This window comes from Falco cherrug, chromosome 3, assembly GCF_023634085.1.
Source record: "Falco cherrug isolate bFalChe1 chromosome 3, bFalChe1.pri, whole genome shotgun sequence".
NCBI classification, from domain to species: Eukaryota; Metazoa; Chordata; class Aves; order Falconiformes; family Falconidae; genus Falco; species Falco cherrug.
Genome location: NC_073699.1, coordinates 96,728,964 through 96,744,546, shown reverse-complemented (window position 1 = coordinate 96,744,546; position 15,583 = coordinate 96,728,964). Strand labels below are relative to the sequence as shown.

The 15,583-nt window shown below is 43.1% G+C and overlaps 1 protein-coding gene and 1 long non-coding RNA gene across 2 annotated transcripts in view; one reads left to right on the top strand and one right to left on the bottom strand.

Annotated features, from left to right (window-relative positions):
• ADTRP (androgen dependent TFPI regulating protein) overlaps positions 1-12,355 on the top strand; it is a 33,239-nt gene extending 20,884 nt beyond the window's left edge. Inside the window, exons 4-6 of the mRNA XM_005434898.3 lie at positions 226-341; positions 5,108-5,259; positions 11,469-12,355. Coding sequence (XP_005434955.1) covers positions 226-341; positions 5,108-5,259; positions 11,469-11,512 — 312 coding nt within the window. The 3' untranslated portion in view covers positions 11,513-12,355. The remainder of the gene's footprint in view (positions 1-225; positions 342-5,107; positions 5,260-11,468) is intronic.
• LOC114014708 (uncharacterized) overlaps positions 1-15,274 on the bottom strand; it is a 28,212-nt gene extending 12,938 nt beyond the window's left edge. Inside the window, exons 1-4 of the long non-coding RNA XR_008731298.1 lie at positions 13,647-15,274; positions 10,669-10,739; positions 8,758-9,068; positions 7,574-7,678 (exon numbers count right to left, since the gene is read on the bottom strand). This is a non-coding gene — a long non-coding RNA (uncharacterized LOC114014708). The remainder of the gene's footprint in view (positions 1-7,573; positions 7,679-8,757; positions 9,069-10,668; positions 10,740-13,646) is intronic.
• Between the last annotated feature and the right edge of the window lie 309 nt (positions 15,275-15,583).

The window sequence follows — 15,583 nt, the reverse complement described above, 5'->3', positions numbered from 1 at the left end:
TGCAGATCATTCTACAGGCAGACCTCATTAGAGTACTTCTTAGAGCATACTAACAACAAAATGTCGGTGCTTGTTACTGAGGGGTACTTCTTCACTATAAAAAAAATGAAGTCTGCACATCTGTATACGATTACACTCAGGGGCAGGTTCTTGGGCTTCATGATCAGCAATGTCCGAAGGCCAGGCACTGTGACAGGTCAGTGACGGACTCTCTTTTCTCCTCAGCACACGGCTGTATTGCCATTTGCTGTCCTGGAAATCTTTGCCACACCGCACCGTTACCCAGCAAAGAAGAAGGGATTGATCCTATTAGGATTTGTCACTTTTCTGTATATCAGTTGGTAAGAATTACGTATTTTAAAACGTTTTCAAGTGATCTGCTTTGCAAACCAAAGCCAAATGCTATACTTCAATCTAAGTCCCCTCCCAGGCACACGGGAGACAGCAGTTTGTTCTGTGGAGAAGTCATTTAAACTTCAGCTGAGACCCAGGAAAACTATTTCCAGACGTAGGCAGAGCAGGTTTCTTCAAACACAATACAGGTCCTGAGCCCATACATAGTATCTCTTGCTCTTTCTAAGGCCTCTTCTAGGAAAACAACTAAATTGCCATAAACTTTGGGTTACTTTGAGTTATTTCTACTGGGCTGGAGTTTTTATTTCTACCAGTACCATCAGATTTACCTCTGCTCACTGTCTTGCTCACTGCAAAAACACAAAACCCCAAAGGTCTGGGGGTCACAGGAGCAGAAGAGGAGTAAAACACAGTTTGGTATTTGGCAGGGACACATGGCTGGGTTTAGAAACTTGAGATAGAAAATGATACTCAGAGCCAGGTGCAAAGTGACGGGTAGCAAGGAGGCATCTGCCCCACTACCACCTCCCACTCCACCAGTGGACACCGCCTACATTTCCAGCAATGTACCGCAGTTGATCTCCAACCTGTTGGAGGGCGATCCTGACAGGATAAATGGTATCTAATCAGCTCCCCACCGCCAGCCCACAGCCGTCCACCCACCTCCTGTGTGCATCATGCACCCCTGGAGCTGGGTTTGCATCCGTTCCTGATCATTGCACCGAGGCTGCGGGGCCGGGGTCTGGAGGCACTGCCTGCTCCATCTAACTATGGGCAGCTGCCAACACTTCAGACCCCTCTCAGCATGCCTTATGTTGAGACTCTGCTCAAGAACAGGTCCATATAGTTTCAGGGTATGCTGTGATACCACTTTTCAGAGCTCAGGAAACACATGGCCCCTGGGGATGGTGGGGGTGAGATACAGGACAACTGGCCAGCAGGGAGGTGGCTTGTCCTCATGCAAAGATTTCTCAGAAGTGGCTGGGATGATAAGAGAAACCATCCTTCCCATTCCTACCCACCACTTCTCACTCTCAGCTAGAGACTACCTTCAGCACACCAAATGAAAGTCTGGGATAGAAAATAAACTGCTCAGACAAAACACTTCTGTGACTTGAATCCCATCAGAGCGGCTGTGGGAGCGATGGACTTCACTGCTACCTTACGTAACCAAGTTAGGAGCCATTTATCCTAATCCAGCCCAGAGCCTAATAGGATTACAACCACGGCTTCCTAAATTCCTTTTCTATGTTCTGGTTCACCCAGTTGCTTAATGCCAGCTTTGTTTTGCTTGTCTTCAGACAGCATTTGGGTTTTACAGTCTTTGAGACCAGACAGCTCTCCAGGCAGCTGTTGCAGTCGTGTGTGCCATGCTTTCCCCTAAAGCCCCTATCGGCTCAGCAATTTCACCCCACAGGAGACACAGCTCATGCCAGGACCTGAATCCTCATCAAAGGATGAGGATCAACACAAGCATCAACACATTTGAGTCTTCCCAGTATCTTCTCTGATTGACGTTGCATGGTGCTGCGGGGGTCCTGAGTGGAAGGCAGTCCCTTAGAGTGCTTGTTCCCCGTGTCCCAGGGCCCTAATAACTGGATAGAAGACATCAGGATTTCAATACTGTTGCTTTCTCTCCTCCTGAGGCAGCAAGGAACCTCCTGGCTGCTTTCTTTTTGCCTCCTTGTCTTGGTTCCTTGCAGCCACAGATAACAGCTTTCAACTAACAGAACACTTTTTTAGCCTGTGCAAGTTAAAAACCACCACATTTTACTGTTGCTGCTGCAGCCTGGTGATTTAATAGCCTGACTGGGGCACCTCATGTTTCACAAGCAACAGAGTCCTTCCTAAAAGCCTTGAACTGTCACCGTCATCGCTGCGCTTCCCCAGAGTTGGTGGCCGGGGAAATGGCTGGTCCCTGCAAGGCAGTAGAGAAATGGAGTGGCCGGTGACACCCTGCGCCAGGTACCTGCCTCTAGCGGGGCTTCACTATAGCTCTGTTCAAAAAGGAAAGGCAGCTTCGGTTGCAGAACACCAGGGCTAAGGGAACCATCAGGCATGTTACTTAATTCTTGCAAGGATGGATCTTGCATCTCCTGGTTGTGCTAAGTAGTGCCTTACTCCTGGAGTCATCAGACTGAAAACAGTGAAGAATACATAAATTTTAGAACTGGCATTTTAAATCTTAAAAAGGAAGTAACAATAGATTGTTCTTGCCCACTTCAGTGGTGATAGATTGATTTAAAATACATCTTAATCTTCACAATTTTGCATGCGTTTTCGGAGAAAAGGTCAAACTACCTTTGCAAGGCAATATAAATCATTATAGATTGCACTCTGTATATAAAACTAAAAGACATAAAAATCCAAACCAAATTAAATCTAGAGACTGATGGCTTTCTTGTAGTATGTCCATTTTCCACCTCAGTTAGGAATCAAAATATTTTTCCTCTACTGCATGCTCATTTTCAGTTCACCACCTTTTAATTTTGAATTAACCACTGTCTCAGAGAGCTATTATGTGGCCTACATTCTTTTCTCCTTTCTGAATCTTCCCATCTAATAATTCCCTAGATATACTTTTTTTCCCTTCCGTAAACACAGTGGTCCCATTAATGTTAACGGACAGAGTAAGTCTCGCAGTTTCATCCAGTTGTACTATGACAGCACATCACCTCTCCCTGGTATCTATATGCTGTCCTATATCTTATAGCCATTTGGCAACCTTGGTTATACCCAGGGCTGTTATCTCAATCTATCTTCCCCATAATTCTGGCCATTGTCTGCTTCTGACTCACTCCCTGATATCCAAGGTAAAATCTTGGTAAAAAATGAAATTTGGTAAAATGAACTCTTCAGAACAAAAAACAACTAGAACCAAAACCTGACAAGCATTCTGTGCTTCAGGAACCTGGCAGTATGACCCAAGATAAAAAAACCTGGTAACACACAGCTACTACCAAGTCAGAAAGCTGAAAGTGCTTTAGCGCTCCTGCATAGTCATTTGTTTAGGTTTGAAAATACAAGTCGGAGCACCTCATGTGAGGCGTGCCAGCTGGCCAAATTGCATCCAGATCATCTAGTTCCTCATTGCATGAAATAAAGGCGGTTGTCACTCTCTGTTTTACTGGTTGAGACGCATTAAGCAAATAGTTGCCCTGTGCAGTGAAGAACACATGCTCACATTTGCATGGGCTCCAGTTAACACACAGTCTTCAGTATTTCTGCTCAGCCTCTCTGTGGCCTTTTGTGCAGGCTTTTTTTTTTGTTTGTTTTTAATTACTTAGCTGTTTCACCGCCCTGTTTGTTTGATGAAAGAACCTTAAATCATGAAAATGAGTCTCTACACTTAACGTTTCCATGCTCATCCCAGACAGCTCCAGTACCACCCCTCTCCATTTCTCCACTCTACCCCTTAGGTGGGTATTAGTAAATCTCTCTTTACAGGCAAGGTAAAAACCCATCATTTTTTATGCCCTACCTCTTCCTTCTCTAACTAGAGAAAGGAGAAATCATCGTTTCAGACTTTTTTGGGTTTTTTTCTTAGCGCACCCTCATTCCTCAGTTTCATGACACAGTTTCAGGCTGGTGGGGCAGCCTGTTTGTCACTTCTCTTTGAGGCGTGACACTCTGTGAGGTGGCAGGCTGGGTGCCATCAGAGAGAGTCTGCATTCCCGTGTTAGCACTGGTGGTGGAAATTACGGCATACTCCTCAGATGAGGGGTTTTTAATCGAGAATTAAACCTTTTAGGACTCTCTGGACCCAAAGGTACTTTTTAGGGAAGTGTTGCTCATCGTTAGATTGGCACATCCTCTTAACGATCACTGGAGACCTGTCTTATTTTTTATGTTCTTTACATATTCAATAGAAATGCATATAATTTTATCCAGAACAATGTATTTTTCCCTACATTTAATATATAAAGGCCTTTTTTATATTCTGAAGTCTAGGCATTTGCTACTAACTGTTCTTATGAGCCGTAAACAATGAAAATAGTATCAGCGAACTGGCAGCCACTACAACATGGTTTTTGAAAGAAGAAAAAGGCAGAAAGAGAGGGCCTAAGTAAAATAAAAGAAACCCTATAAAGCAGGCAAATTCTTCCTTTCCCTTCTTTTTCCAAGCAGTGCTTTGCAAATGGTTCTGGCACAAAGGAGCAAAAGAGCTACCTCTGTTTCCCACCTACCTGCCCTCCTCTCCCCCTCCTCTTAGACTAAGAGAAAATGTGCTGGAGAATTCCCCTTGCCCTCTTGCCTCCTGAAAACTTTCCACTCTGCTCCCCAAAACAGCAGTCAACAGCAGCACGACAGGATAGAGACAGTGAGAAGCAGCACTTTGTCTCCACAGACCCTCAAGATGTGGATAGGGGCTGAAAAGCTGTTGTAACCAAAGAGTAAACACACATGTGAGAGCTTATTTGACTAAGCTTCACTTAGAGTAGCCAAGTGCACATCCCTATTTCTGAGAATTTTGCTATTTTACTGTTATTTTACCGCTGTTAATAGCCAATGCAACCAGGATAACAGCAGAACTTTGTGTGTATTTCAACCTGCACTGAAACCCATCTAATTTAGCAGCGGCTCAAGTGTGCTTCACAGCAAATAGCCCAAATGCTGAGATGTATCAACAGCTGAGTTAATTTTCTCTGTATCAAGATTGTTTTGATAGCTTGGCCCTTCAGGAGTTAGAAATCATGAAGTGGTTCTTCTAACTGAATGGTCCTAACCAAAGGTCATTTCTCTTCTTGCCTAGGGTCCTGTGGATTTATTCTGTAACGGGAGAGTGGGTATATCCTCTCTTTGCTTTGTTCAGCCCAGCCGGCCTAGCAGCATTTTTCGCTGGTAGCTTTGCTGTCATCGTCTCTTTCTACAACTTTGGGGAGTTCCTCAACCGTATGATATGGGGTCAGTCCAAGCTTTGTTTTTCACTTCTATCCATATGAAAAAAAATAATTATCTAAAATGAATTCCTGTGATTGCCTAGGCAGGGGGGAGAGAAGGGGGCACTTGTACACTGCGGGGTGCCATCTGGGTGTCTGGTAGAGATTGCCGGGTCCTAACCAATTACTAGCACACACAGAACAACTGGAGCAGGAATCCCAACCCTACCGGATAACAGGCTGGGCCAGGTTTCTTCAATGTAGCTCAAGAAGCACCACTTACCAGCATTATCACTGGATTTTGAATTCCTCCTCAAACAAAAGTCCAGAGAAGCCAAATCTCCCTGGCTAGCACTCTTACACCAGCATCATGTGGTGTTTGTCAGACTAAGGAATGGCACTGTTTACTAACAATTTATGGGAAGGCATTAGTATATCCAAGTGAAAGCATTGCAGCAGCTCCATGAGTAAAACAACACTTCAGAAAGTTTTACAAACTGTTGAGAACATCTCCCTTCTACTTTGGTAGTGGTTTAAACAGTAGTGATTTAAAGAAAATGAAAGACAGCTTCCTTGGACAAATGGGCAGTTAGGAAAAAAAAAACCTAGTTTAAGATGACACATTCAACAGGTAGAAGAAAGAACTGATGAAGCAGCTTTGGGAGTTTGGCATAGGATATTATGATGATGATTGATGATGATTATTATTATTTTCCCTTCTGGTTTCCTCTCTCCTTTTTCATTCAAGATTAAGTTTTTGAGGATGAAAGTGTTTCTGTCAGGAAAACGTGTGTATTTTATTTAGGACAAATGTGTGAACATTTGCAATTTCTTAAACTAGCTTTCTGATGAAAGAAAAAACACTGCAAAAACACCTCTGAAAATAAATAAGACAACCTCCCTCTGTTCTCAGGGAACATTTGATGCCTGATCCATTTTGTGAAGTCTCACATGCCTGTCAAGCCAAAGTAGAGTGTCTGTAGCTTGTCTCTCACCATCCGTACTCAGCTACCTAAAAGCAGCAGATTGACTTTCAAATGTGCTGAATAACCAACTTCACCGCTTGATACCTTTGCAAATAAGATGCTTGCTCTACATGTCCATGTTTGGAAATTTTGGCTGAATTCTATTCTGGCATAAACACGATGCGAGATGAGGATTGCTGGTAAATGAAAACAGAGCTGCAGCCTTTCTGCACTAGCTCTGGTGTAAGAGGCATCATACAAATAGTAACTATATACTAATCAAAGACCACATCAGCACTACAAGACAGTGTAGGTCTTTCTATGAGGTCCAATATCTGATACATCTAGGTATCAGATTTTTTCATCACCGAGTACGTATGAGTAATTCCAGGCCGACAGTATGCCTGATGGATAAGTTGGAGATAATCAGAATTAAAAAAATTTGATTCCCAAGGTGTTAATTGATCAGATAAAAGGTTGTGCCGAACAGAGATCAAAGTAACTGCATAAATTAGACTAATTTTGAACAGTTGAGTAAATATACTTGCTTAAGAGATGTTCATTTAAGAGATTTCTAAAGAAACTGGGACAAGCACTCAACTTTCTTTTCTGTGTGCACAAAAAGGCTGAAAAGCACTCCCAGTTGTGATAGCATGAACGTAACCTCAGAGAATACATATAAACATGGCATATGTGATATCCTCCATTGATATCTGGTGTGCTCTTGCAAGCCACAGAGGCCTCCTGTGTGTGGTGGGTCTGCCTCTCCATACGTACTTGATATTTTTCAAAGGAGCCACAAAATCGTGGCCATAATGATTACATGGTATTTTCATCCACGTGCAGGACACACCCCCTGAGCTACAGTTCCCCATGTTTGTGCACACTCTTGCTACTTCACATGCATCCTCAGCTCTTTGCCCCCAGGACAGGCAGTATTCCCTGGATTTGCTGCACACTGATAGAAGAAGCTGCAAGCTGCACCCCAGTAGCTGGTAACTGCGATATCTCAGGCTGCATTTTGGTTATACAGGGGATTTGGCAGCAATAACTTCTCAATAAGGTCCTGTCTACCACCCCTTACTCCTTCCCACTCCACCACACGCCTGTTTCCTGCAAGTAGGAGCTGTTCTCAACCTGGATCTTTTTCCCGATCCATTTCCCAGCTGTGTCCACCCAAGAGAAGGGTAGGACTTCTTTAAGCTGGTACTGATAACAAGGTCCCAATAAGCACTGAAACACAGCCAGAGGGAAGCTATTCCAAATTACAGTGTGCCAGAATCTTAATATGTTCCTGACTGAGACAAATCTCTGGCTCAGCATTGCCAGAGTAAAAAGAGCTGCAAACTGAAGGAAGATGCAATTCCAACATACCTTTCTTCTCACAGCAAAAAATGGCTCCACGTACTTTTTTTCATCCTACCCTTTGCTGTCTCACCTTCCCATCACAATAAGGGAGATGACGCAGTTAAAATAACCCTGCAGAAAAAAAAAAAAGAAAAAAAAAAAAGGAAAAAAAAAAAAAAGGAAAAAAAAAGGGAAAAGGCACAGACAAACAAAACAATCCTTGGTGGTAGAGGACGGACCTCAGTCCCCTGAAGGCACAGTTTGAGTTCCAGAGTAATGCAACTGTCCGCTGGGTTCCTCTAGGCACATCTGGAAACACCTTCTCCAATAACATCTGTAGCCACCAAGCAATCGGACCTGATGCTGGTGGCATCTGCCAAGGCGGAGCGCCCTGCCTGGGCTGCTGCCACCAGGCTTCTCCCCGAAGGCAAAGGCTCTGGGGCAACTTCTTTTTCTTTCTTTCTTTCCCACTTCAAGGAAGAAAGCTGGCTGAATTCGTGCCCAGATAAGTTGTGTTTATTCGAAGGTGCAAGGAATGATTAACAAATAGCTCCACATGAGTGGTAAGCCTGGTTTCCTTCTGAGCTTACATGCTGTGGCCAGCTGCAGGCTGCAAATGAAGCTTGTCCCACAGCATACCATGCTTCATATGGGCTCTTTTCCATGTTCCTTTAGTTTCAGGCCACTATCACTTTTCCTAAAACCAGCTAAATAAATATTCTACTTTTTTTCACCCTTAAAGGTATACTCAGTTTCAACTTATTCCAAAGTCTATGGATGGCAGCTTTCAGCTTCAAGCAAGTCATTTTTAAAGCTCTGTCCTGCGCTTGACCAAAATGATGCAGTATCATTTCTGAAAGCTGGAAAATCCAGGCTGTCAAATAATATAACCTTGTTATTCCTTTTCAGAACAACTGAAAGATGCCAGACCCTAAATTTGTTTTATTATTTATAGACAAACTGTTTCATACAGTATTGGAGGTTTTAAAAATGTATTCTCTCTCATGTGCCTCTCCCTCCCCTTGCACAGTTGGATTGATGGTAACTAAGGCAACCCAGCTGCACAGCCTGAGAGGCACAGAAAATAGTACCAGTAATGACCTTTTTTTTGTTTTAAATCCCAGAGTTTCTAGACAATGTTGAGCAATACAGAAACTCCAAAGAGGATAATTTGAAACAATGGGCTGATTCTTTTGCTGCCATAAATTTACCTCAGCCAAGAATTTGGCTGCAGGGTCCGAGTACCAAAGATGAACCATGCAATAGCTTCTCCTGTTGCCGATGGGTAGAAAATATAATGCAGGCAACTGATCATGTCACTTTGGCCAGTCAAACCGGAATCCTCAAAAATGAAGCAAAGCAGTTTTCCCTCGGGTTTTGCTCCTGGTGAGACAACAGATTCTTGGGAGAAATTTGAATCAAAGTTCTTCACAACAGGCAGAGTAAGATTTCAGGCAAGGGCTCTTCTCTAGCACCAGCATTTGAAGATGGAGCAGATTCATTTGTCTTCCATCTAGGGCACCTGAAAAAAAAACCAAAAACCAAAAACAAAAACCCCAAAACATTCATCAGCTTCTTCATTTCAATACTTTGAGATGCAAGTGGATAGCAGCTACAGCTAGCAACAGCCACCCGCTCCACCAGTGATTTAAATGCCTGTTGGGGGACACTGGCAAACAACTTGTGAGATTTTACAGCCACAAGGCCTCTGCCAAGTCCAGAGAAATGCTCATCCCCAGGTAGTGGGGCTGTCCTTCGGGAGAGATACAGGGCAGAAGGCAGCAGCTCCGACAGCCCCACGCCTAGATGCTCGCTGCCCTCCAGAAAGGAAACCTTTGTCCAGCAGCTGGCTGAGGAACATCAGGCAGGGCAAAGCCAGGATTAGATACTCTAAAGCAAGGGATGAGGCAGTACAACAAGCCTAAGAGCCATCGCTCTCAGGAAAAAGAAGAGACATGGTGGAATAACTTCCTCATGCCAAGTGCGTGGATGAATGTGTTCCTCCAGATCTTCTATGAGTTCTTGAGTGTCCTTGCAAAGACACTGGTGAAACATAGTCACCTAAGGCTGAGCTGAAGTTAGATAGCAATCTTTAATGTATTTTTCATTTTCTTTTCAGAGTACTTTTGCTTTCAATGTGTCTTCCAGAAACATATAACATGATTGTTTTCCCTGGATTTTATTGCTGTACTTCCGTGCTTGTGAAACCAAGCTCACTTAATCCCCCGTAGTCACCTATTGGGAAACCCAGCCTATGTGACAGCGCACGAACCTGCGCAATACAAAGCAATACTATAAAACAATTGAATCCTTGATGCTCTCATTCTTCTAGGCAGCTGCTGAGATTTCAGAACCTCAGCTGGCAAATAAAGGGATACAAAGGGCAACTGTGTGGGGTACGAAGCCATTCTACCACGGCACTGGTACAGGCTTATGAACAGCAGGTTTTATATGAAAGTTAAAAAGGTCACGTTCTGCAGGTAGTTATCAGTCCAGACACAGGTTCCACCCTTCAATATTACAGTATCCAGGAGGGATTTTTAAACTGAGCCTCCTTTCCAGAAGATACTTTCTTTTGTTCTATCATGCTTTTAAAAACTAAGAATAAGAGTCCAGGGTATATTTATTTTTTCCAGTGAACAAATAATGTTTATACCTACAATATCACTACATTGTCAGTGATAAATGGAGCTGAAATTTAAGCGGATTTACAGCCCTGAGTTTGCAAACTAAATACAAATACTTACTTTTGTCTCATCCGTTCATCCTAGTCGTGCCACAAACCTGTGATGGTGTATTTATATCCTTCATATTTGTCACTCCCCCAACTGCAGTTTACCCCTCGGGTAGAGGAGTCTAACTATTTAAAGGAAACCTGCACCATCTGTCACACGCCCTACTCTTGCTGACAAGTTTATCTGATGATCCACTGGAGGCAGACCGGATCGGAAGCTCTGGCAACCCAGGGCTTACGATTTCATCACTGGAGGCCAGACATTAACAGGTGCTTGCTAATATGCTGTTCCCTGGCCTAATAGGCTAGTCTTTTTTTTTTTTTTTTTCCATTTTTTTTGTTCTCCCCCATCTTTGAAATATCTATTTGGTCGGTACAAAATACTTACAGGATCATTTGGGAAGGAAGAAATGGCAGGATTTTGTTCCACGTCAGGTCAATTGCCAAATGCTACACAGGCTGGAGATAAATAAAATATAGCAATTAGTGTTTCGGAGCCTCTGAGGTCTATGGACAAGGAAAGCACCTCTAAAAGAAGGTTCCCTGCAAGTAAATGATCATCAACAGGGAAGAAAAGAGGCTGAGACAGTGCATTAGATAAGGTACCCAAATATATTTGGTTATTGCCACACTTGGTGCCCCATGGCAGCATATCTGGTCTCCAGCTGGTGCTTCAGGAAGCTGCGGGTCTTCAGCAGGTCCTGTGCTGTCCTGGCCAGCCGTGTGGGGATGCTCCAGAGATCTCAGCTGCACGGATCAATTATCTGCTTGCTGCCTTTCCAGACAGGCTTTATTTTTAAAGCTTTTCACATATTCTTACACCAAGCTAAGTTTCTTTATTGACAGGTACTTTTCTCACTAGCAAAGCACCATTATTCTCAGTGTATACAGCCCGTGGTAGATTTCAAACCATTCCTCAGGAGTCAAGTAATCCCTTACTCACTGGGGATACCCCAGGCTCATTTGACTCCTGCAGCACTTCGGCACTAGCAGCTAGTCCAAGCCACACATTCATAGCTTACTCCCACTCCCAGACGGGTTTGGTTCCCCAGGGATGTTGGGAGGCGGGAGCCAGGTTCACGTCCTCCTCCTAGCAGCATGCTTGACCTGCAAGAGGACTTCCCTATTGTGCCTTTTTTTTTTTTTTTTTCTGCTCCCGACAATCTCTTCTCCTCTGCCTCTATACAGGAGATTCAATAGTAATACTGGACTACAGGCGGAAAGGCAAGTGAATCCTCCTCTTCAAGCCAAACAATCTCTCCATGAATGCTGAAGCCATGAAGTAGAGGAAAATAAATGCAGCTGTGATAAATCCTTTCTCCAATGCATTGCAGCTTCTGGTGAAGCCATTATGTCATCAGACATATGGAAAACTGGTGGAAAATATGAAATGTTTGCCTCTTACATGATAACTCTGCAACTGCTATGAATAAGAAAACTGTGTTCATCTGTTTACACAGATTTCTCATCTCTTGCACAATGTACGTGAGGATGTGTCCATGGTTAAAACTCGTCACTGGTAAATGAACTCCCTCATGAGCTTGGCACCACTCTGTAAAAGACCTGTGAATGCAAGCCAGCTCTTGTTTGGATTGCCCTTCATCAAGTCTGGAAAAAATTAAGAGGAGGGATAATTCTAACAGTGCTGTGACTTCCAAGCTAGCTAGATAACAAATTGGGCTAATAAGGACTGTAATTAGGAATGTCTGCTCAGAAAGTTCACCATGAAGCCAAGTTCTTCTAACGAGAAACTTTCTGGAATATTAATATGCATAATAGCTCCCCTCCATTTTAACAGGAAATCTGAATGCAACACTTTCTTCCGTTTTCTTGGTTTCAGTTAATCTTGCAGCAAACGTAACCTCATTATACTGACTGTATGATTGCTTCGACAGAAAGCATGTTAATTTAAAGCACTGTTTAACATAAAGCTGCCTGCCATATAATTACACTCCATTCACATGTTTACTAATCTTCCTCAATATAGTTGATTTCTGTTATTAGCCTCAACATTTTGTTAAGATCTAAAACACTGGAGATCTGCTTTGCAAACTGCAATAAACAGGCAAAACTGACAGTAGTCTAAGTGTTCCTTAATGGTCAATGTGAAAAAGAAAGATCTCTGTTATTAGCCTCGCTTTTAAAAGACGATTTGAAACTAGTTGCAGTACTTAAATGTCTAACTCCATCTCCATTGCTAAACCCCCTAGCTTAGAGCTACTGTGTATGCAGTTCACCAGGGTGTTATTTTAATCTTTCAAATGCTGCTGGAGCTTAGTAAAAACGAAACACATTGTAAGCTGCCTGTGAGCAATAAAAAGATAATGTGTATACATAAGGTTGTTCTTCTCACATGTTAAGCACCTGATAAAATTCCAGTCTGGGAAGTTAACATACTAGGCTAGACTGTAAACTAAGCTAACTCAATGAAAGACACGCACGCATTCAATAATTCCCAGCTTATCTAGATAACTCGCTCCAGCTAACTTTGCAAGGGGAATGTAAGCAATTACACACACACACATCCCTCCCTCCTTTTCTGTTGAAGCTAAAGGAGAACATGGAAAGAAGTCAGCTGAAAGATGCTGGTCAAAGGAAATGTGTCTGAGAGACAGACAGAAGAAAAGCCATGAAGGTAATTAGGGAAGAGGGAAAAGTTCAGAAGACTCTCTGTACAGGTTTTTTGGTTTTTCTCTCTCTCGCTCAAATTATTTGATTTTGTAGCAATAGTCCAGTGCAAACAGTTTTAATGTCAGCAACTCAGAACAAAGCCTGGCCTCTGACATGGAGGGTTATAGTTCTTTCCATGTCCAACCAGAGGAGCTGAATGCCAGACCACATCCTCAGCTCCTGCTCGTGCCGGGACTGCCTCTGGGATCTGGCATGGTGACTGTGCTGCTGCACCACAGGGGTTTGAGGAGAATCATGGTGGGGTTGTTTCTTTCTTTGAAAAGGGTTCAGAAGAGGCACTGCTCTCTGCTGCGTCCTGCATGGGGAGGCGAGATCCCAGTCATGTGCTTTGGGAAAGCAATTAGGAATGCCTGTCCCTGAAAGACAAGTGTTGGGATCTTGGGTTTGTTTTGCTCCTTTCCCTGAAGCACACGGAGCCCTGTAAGGAAGAAAGCATGCATCGTTGTTCACAAAACATTTTCCCTGGGATTTCAAAAAGGCTTTACTGAAATACTCCAAGTAAGGATCTGGCTTTTACGACATTTACACTAGATTTCTCTTTCCAGTCTGTTTCTCTCTCTCATTCTATTTTGAGTTAAGTATGCAAAGTCAGTCAGAACTGTTTATTTATAGCTGTAGATTTTCATGGCTGTATAAATTAGATGTTATTACTGAATGAGATGCCCGCCCACTCACCCAGTGCAGCTGTACAGGAATCCTTTCCTGCTGCTTGATGGTACGCAGCCTCAGTCGGGAGGAAAACGACATGCTCCCGGTCAGATGAAGGGACCGCTGCTTAAACCCTTGGGCGAAAAAACCAGCAATTAATTTTTTCCACAGTACAATGTGCAGTATGACAACCACAATTACTTAATACTATTTAGACCTACCACTTCTGGTTGGCAGAGAGAGAAAATGAAGGTTTATATTCACCAGAGTAAAACCCCCGCAAACTAGAACCTAGCCCTGCACTTTTCTTTTTACAGGATTAAACATTTTTTTCTTTGGAGGGAGTTAGGGGGACAGGGACAGTCAGGGGAAGTAAAATTGGTTGTTATTTGAGACAGAGCACCACCAGAAAGTAAGGACCCATCCCATAAACACACAGAAAGCTATTTCCAGCAGAAACGGCTGGAAAGCATTATCCACCATGCTTAGGAACTTTCATTTTAGCTCACACCTTTGTAACAGTTTAGTCCCACAAAAAGCATAGGCAAGTGCTAATTTATTCCCTCCCCAATTTCCCACACAAATTTCTTGGTTTGGGTCTCTGCCAGAGCTTCAGGGTCACAATCTGACCTCAATAACGTAATTTAAGATTGTTCCAAGCCTTCAATGGAACTACTGGAGATCTACTTTGATGGATATGGGTCCAGGATCTGGCATGCAGAAAATATGCATTTACATTCTACCAAAGTGTCTAAAATAGTTGCCCAGGGATGCTGATATTCAATTTGAGACCTTGTATTCACTTGGCAGAGCACATAATTAAATATTTTGTGCCACAAAATTAACCAGAGTCTCAGGGGTATTGGTAAGAGGATGCTTGGAATCAACCATGAGAGCCAAACTAAGACCCATTTCCCAGGCAAGTTACCAGTAAGTACTGGAAAAAAATCATTGCATTCATATATGGGTTCATAATAATTTTTGTTAGCATTTAACCTTACTGATTATCTGTTTACCTCAGAGGAAGAGGTTATTGGCTGTGTGGATTTGTATGAATAAACCCAGTATCAAGTTCTGCTCTTGAACTCAAGCTACTGCTTACAGCTAAGAACTGTTTGTGATCAAATTAACCATTTGGAAAAAACAGCAGGTAAACCCCAAATACAATTACAATAGGCCAGACCTTGTAACAAGTGGTTGAAAGCTCCAAAGTGAATTTTTTGCCTTTTTAAAGTCTCCAGGGGACCTGCCCTGCAAGGAGTTCAGCAATTCTGAAGGGCAAAGCAAATACCTAAGGTGTTTGACGTCAATATGCTTTAATTTAACTTCCAGACATCGGTGTTTAAAAACATAGTTTTGAGTAAAACCTCTAGGATATGGCCCAATAATAGTTCTGAGCCATAAGATTTAATAACAACACATGGTGTTTCAAATGTCACCTTCTCTCAAATGCTCTCAAAACATTTAAGCAAACCTTCATGTTCCTTTCACCTCGAGAGGGTGATTTCCCTCACTACCCAAAGCGCAGCACACCTATAAGAAAATAACGCTTTTTTCTACACCCGAGACAAACAGAACTACCTCCTCCGAGGATGCAGGGTGATCTGGTTTCACTGTCAGGAAGGACTACGTTCCTCAAGGAGGAAGGATAGAAATCTCCATATACCAACACACACCTGTAATTCATTTAGAGATGTTCATTAAGGTTTGTGGTGTGGAACTGCCTAGCGATGATGCCATTGCCAGCTGGCAGGTAAAAGCCACAATTCGTCACTTAGTCTACTAGAAGTTTGTGTGCTACAACACACCATGACTTCTGTCTGGGTTTGGAAACACCAGTTTTTCCTTCTGCTGCTTTTCTTCCACATCGGGATCAAAAGCTCTGGTAGCAGCATCCCCTGGCTCTGACACAGCACTCTCACCCAGGGGGCCTGTCTGTGGGGAGTTCAGGCTTCCAGCTTACA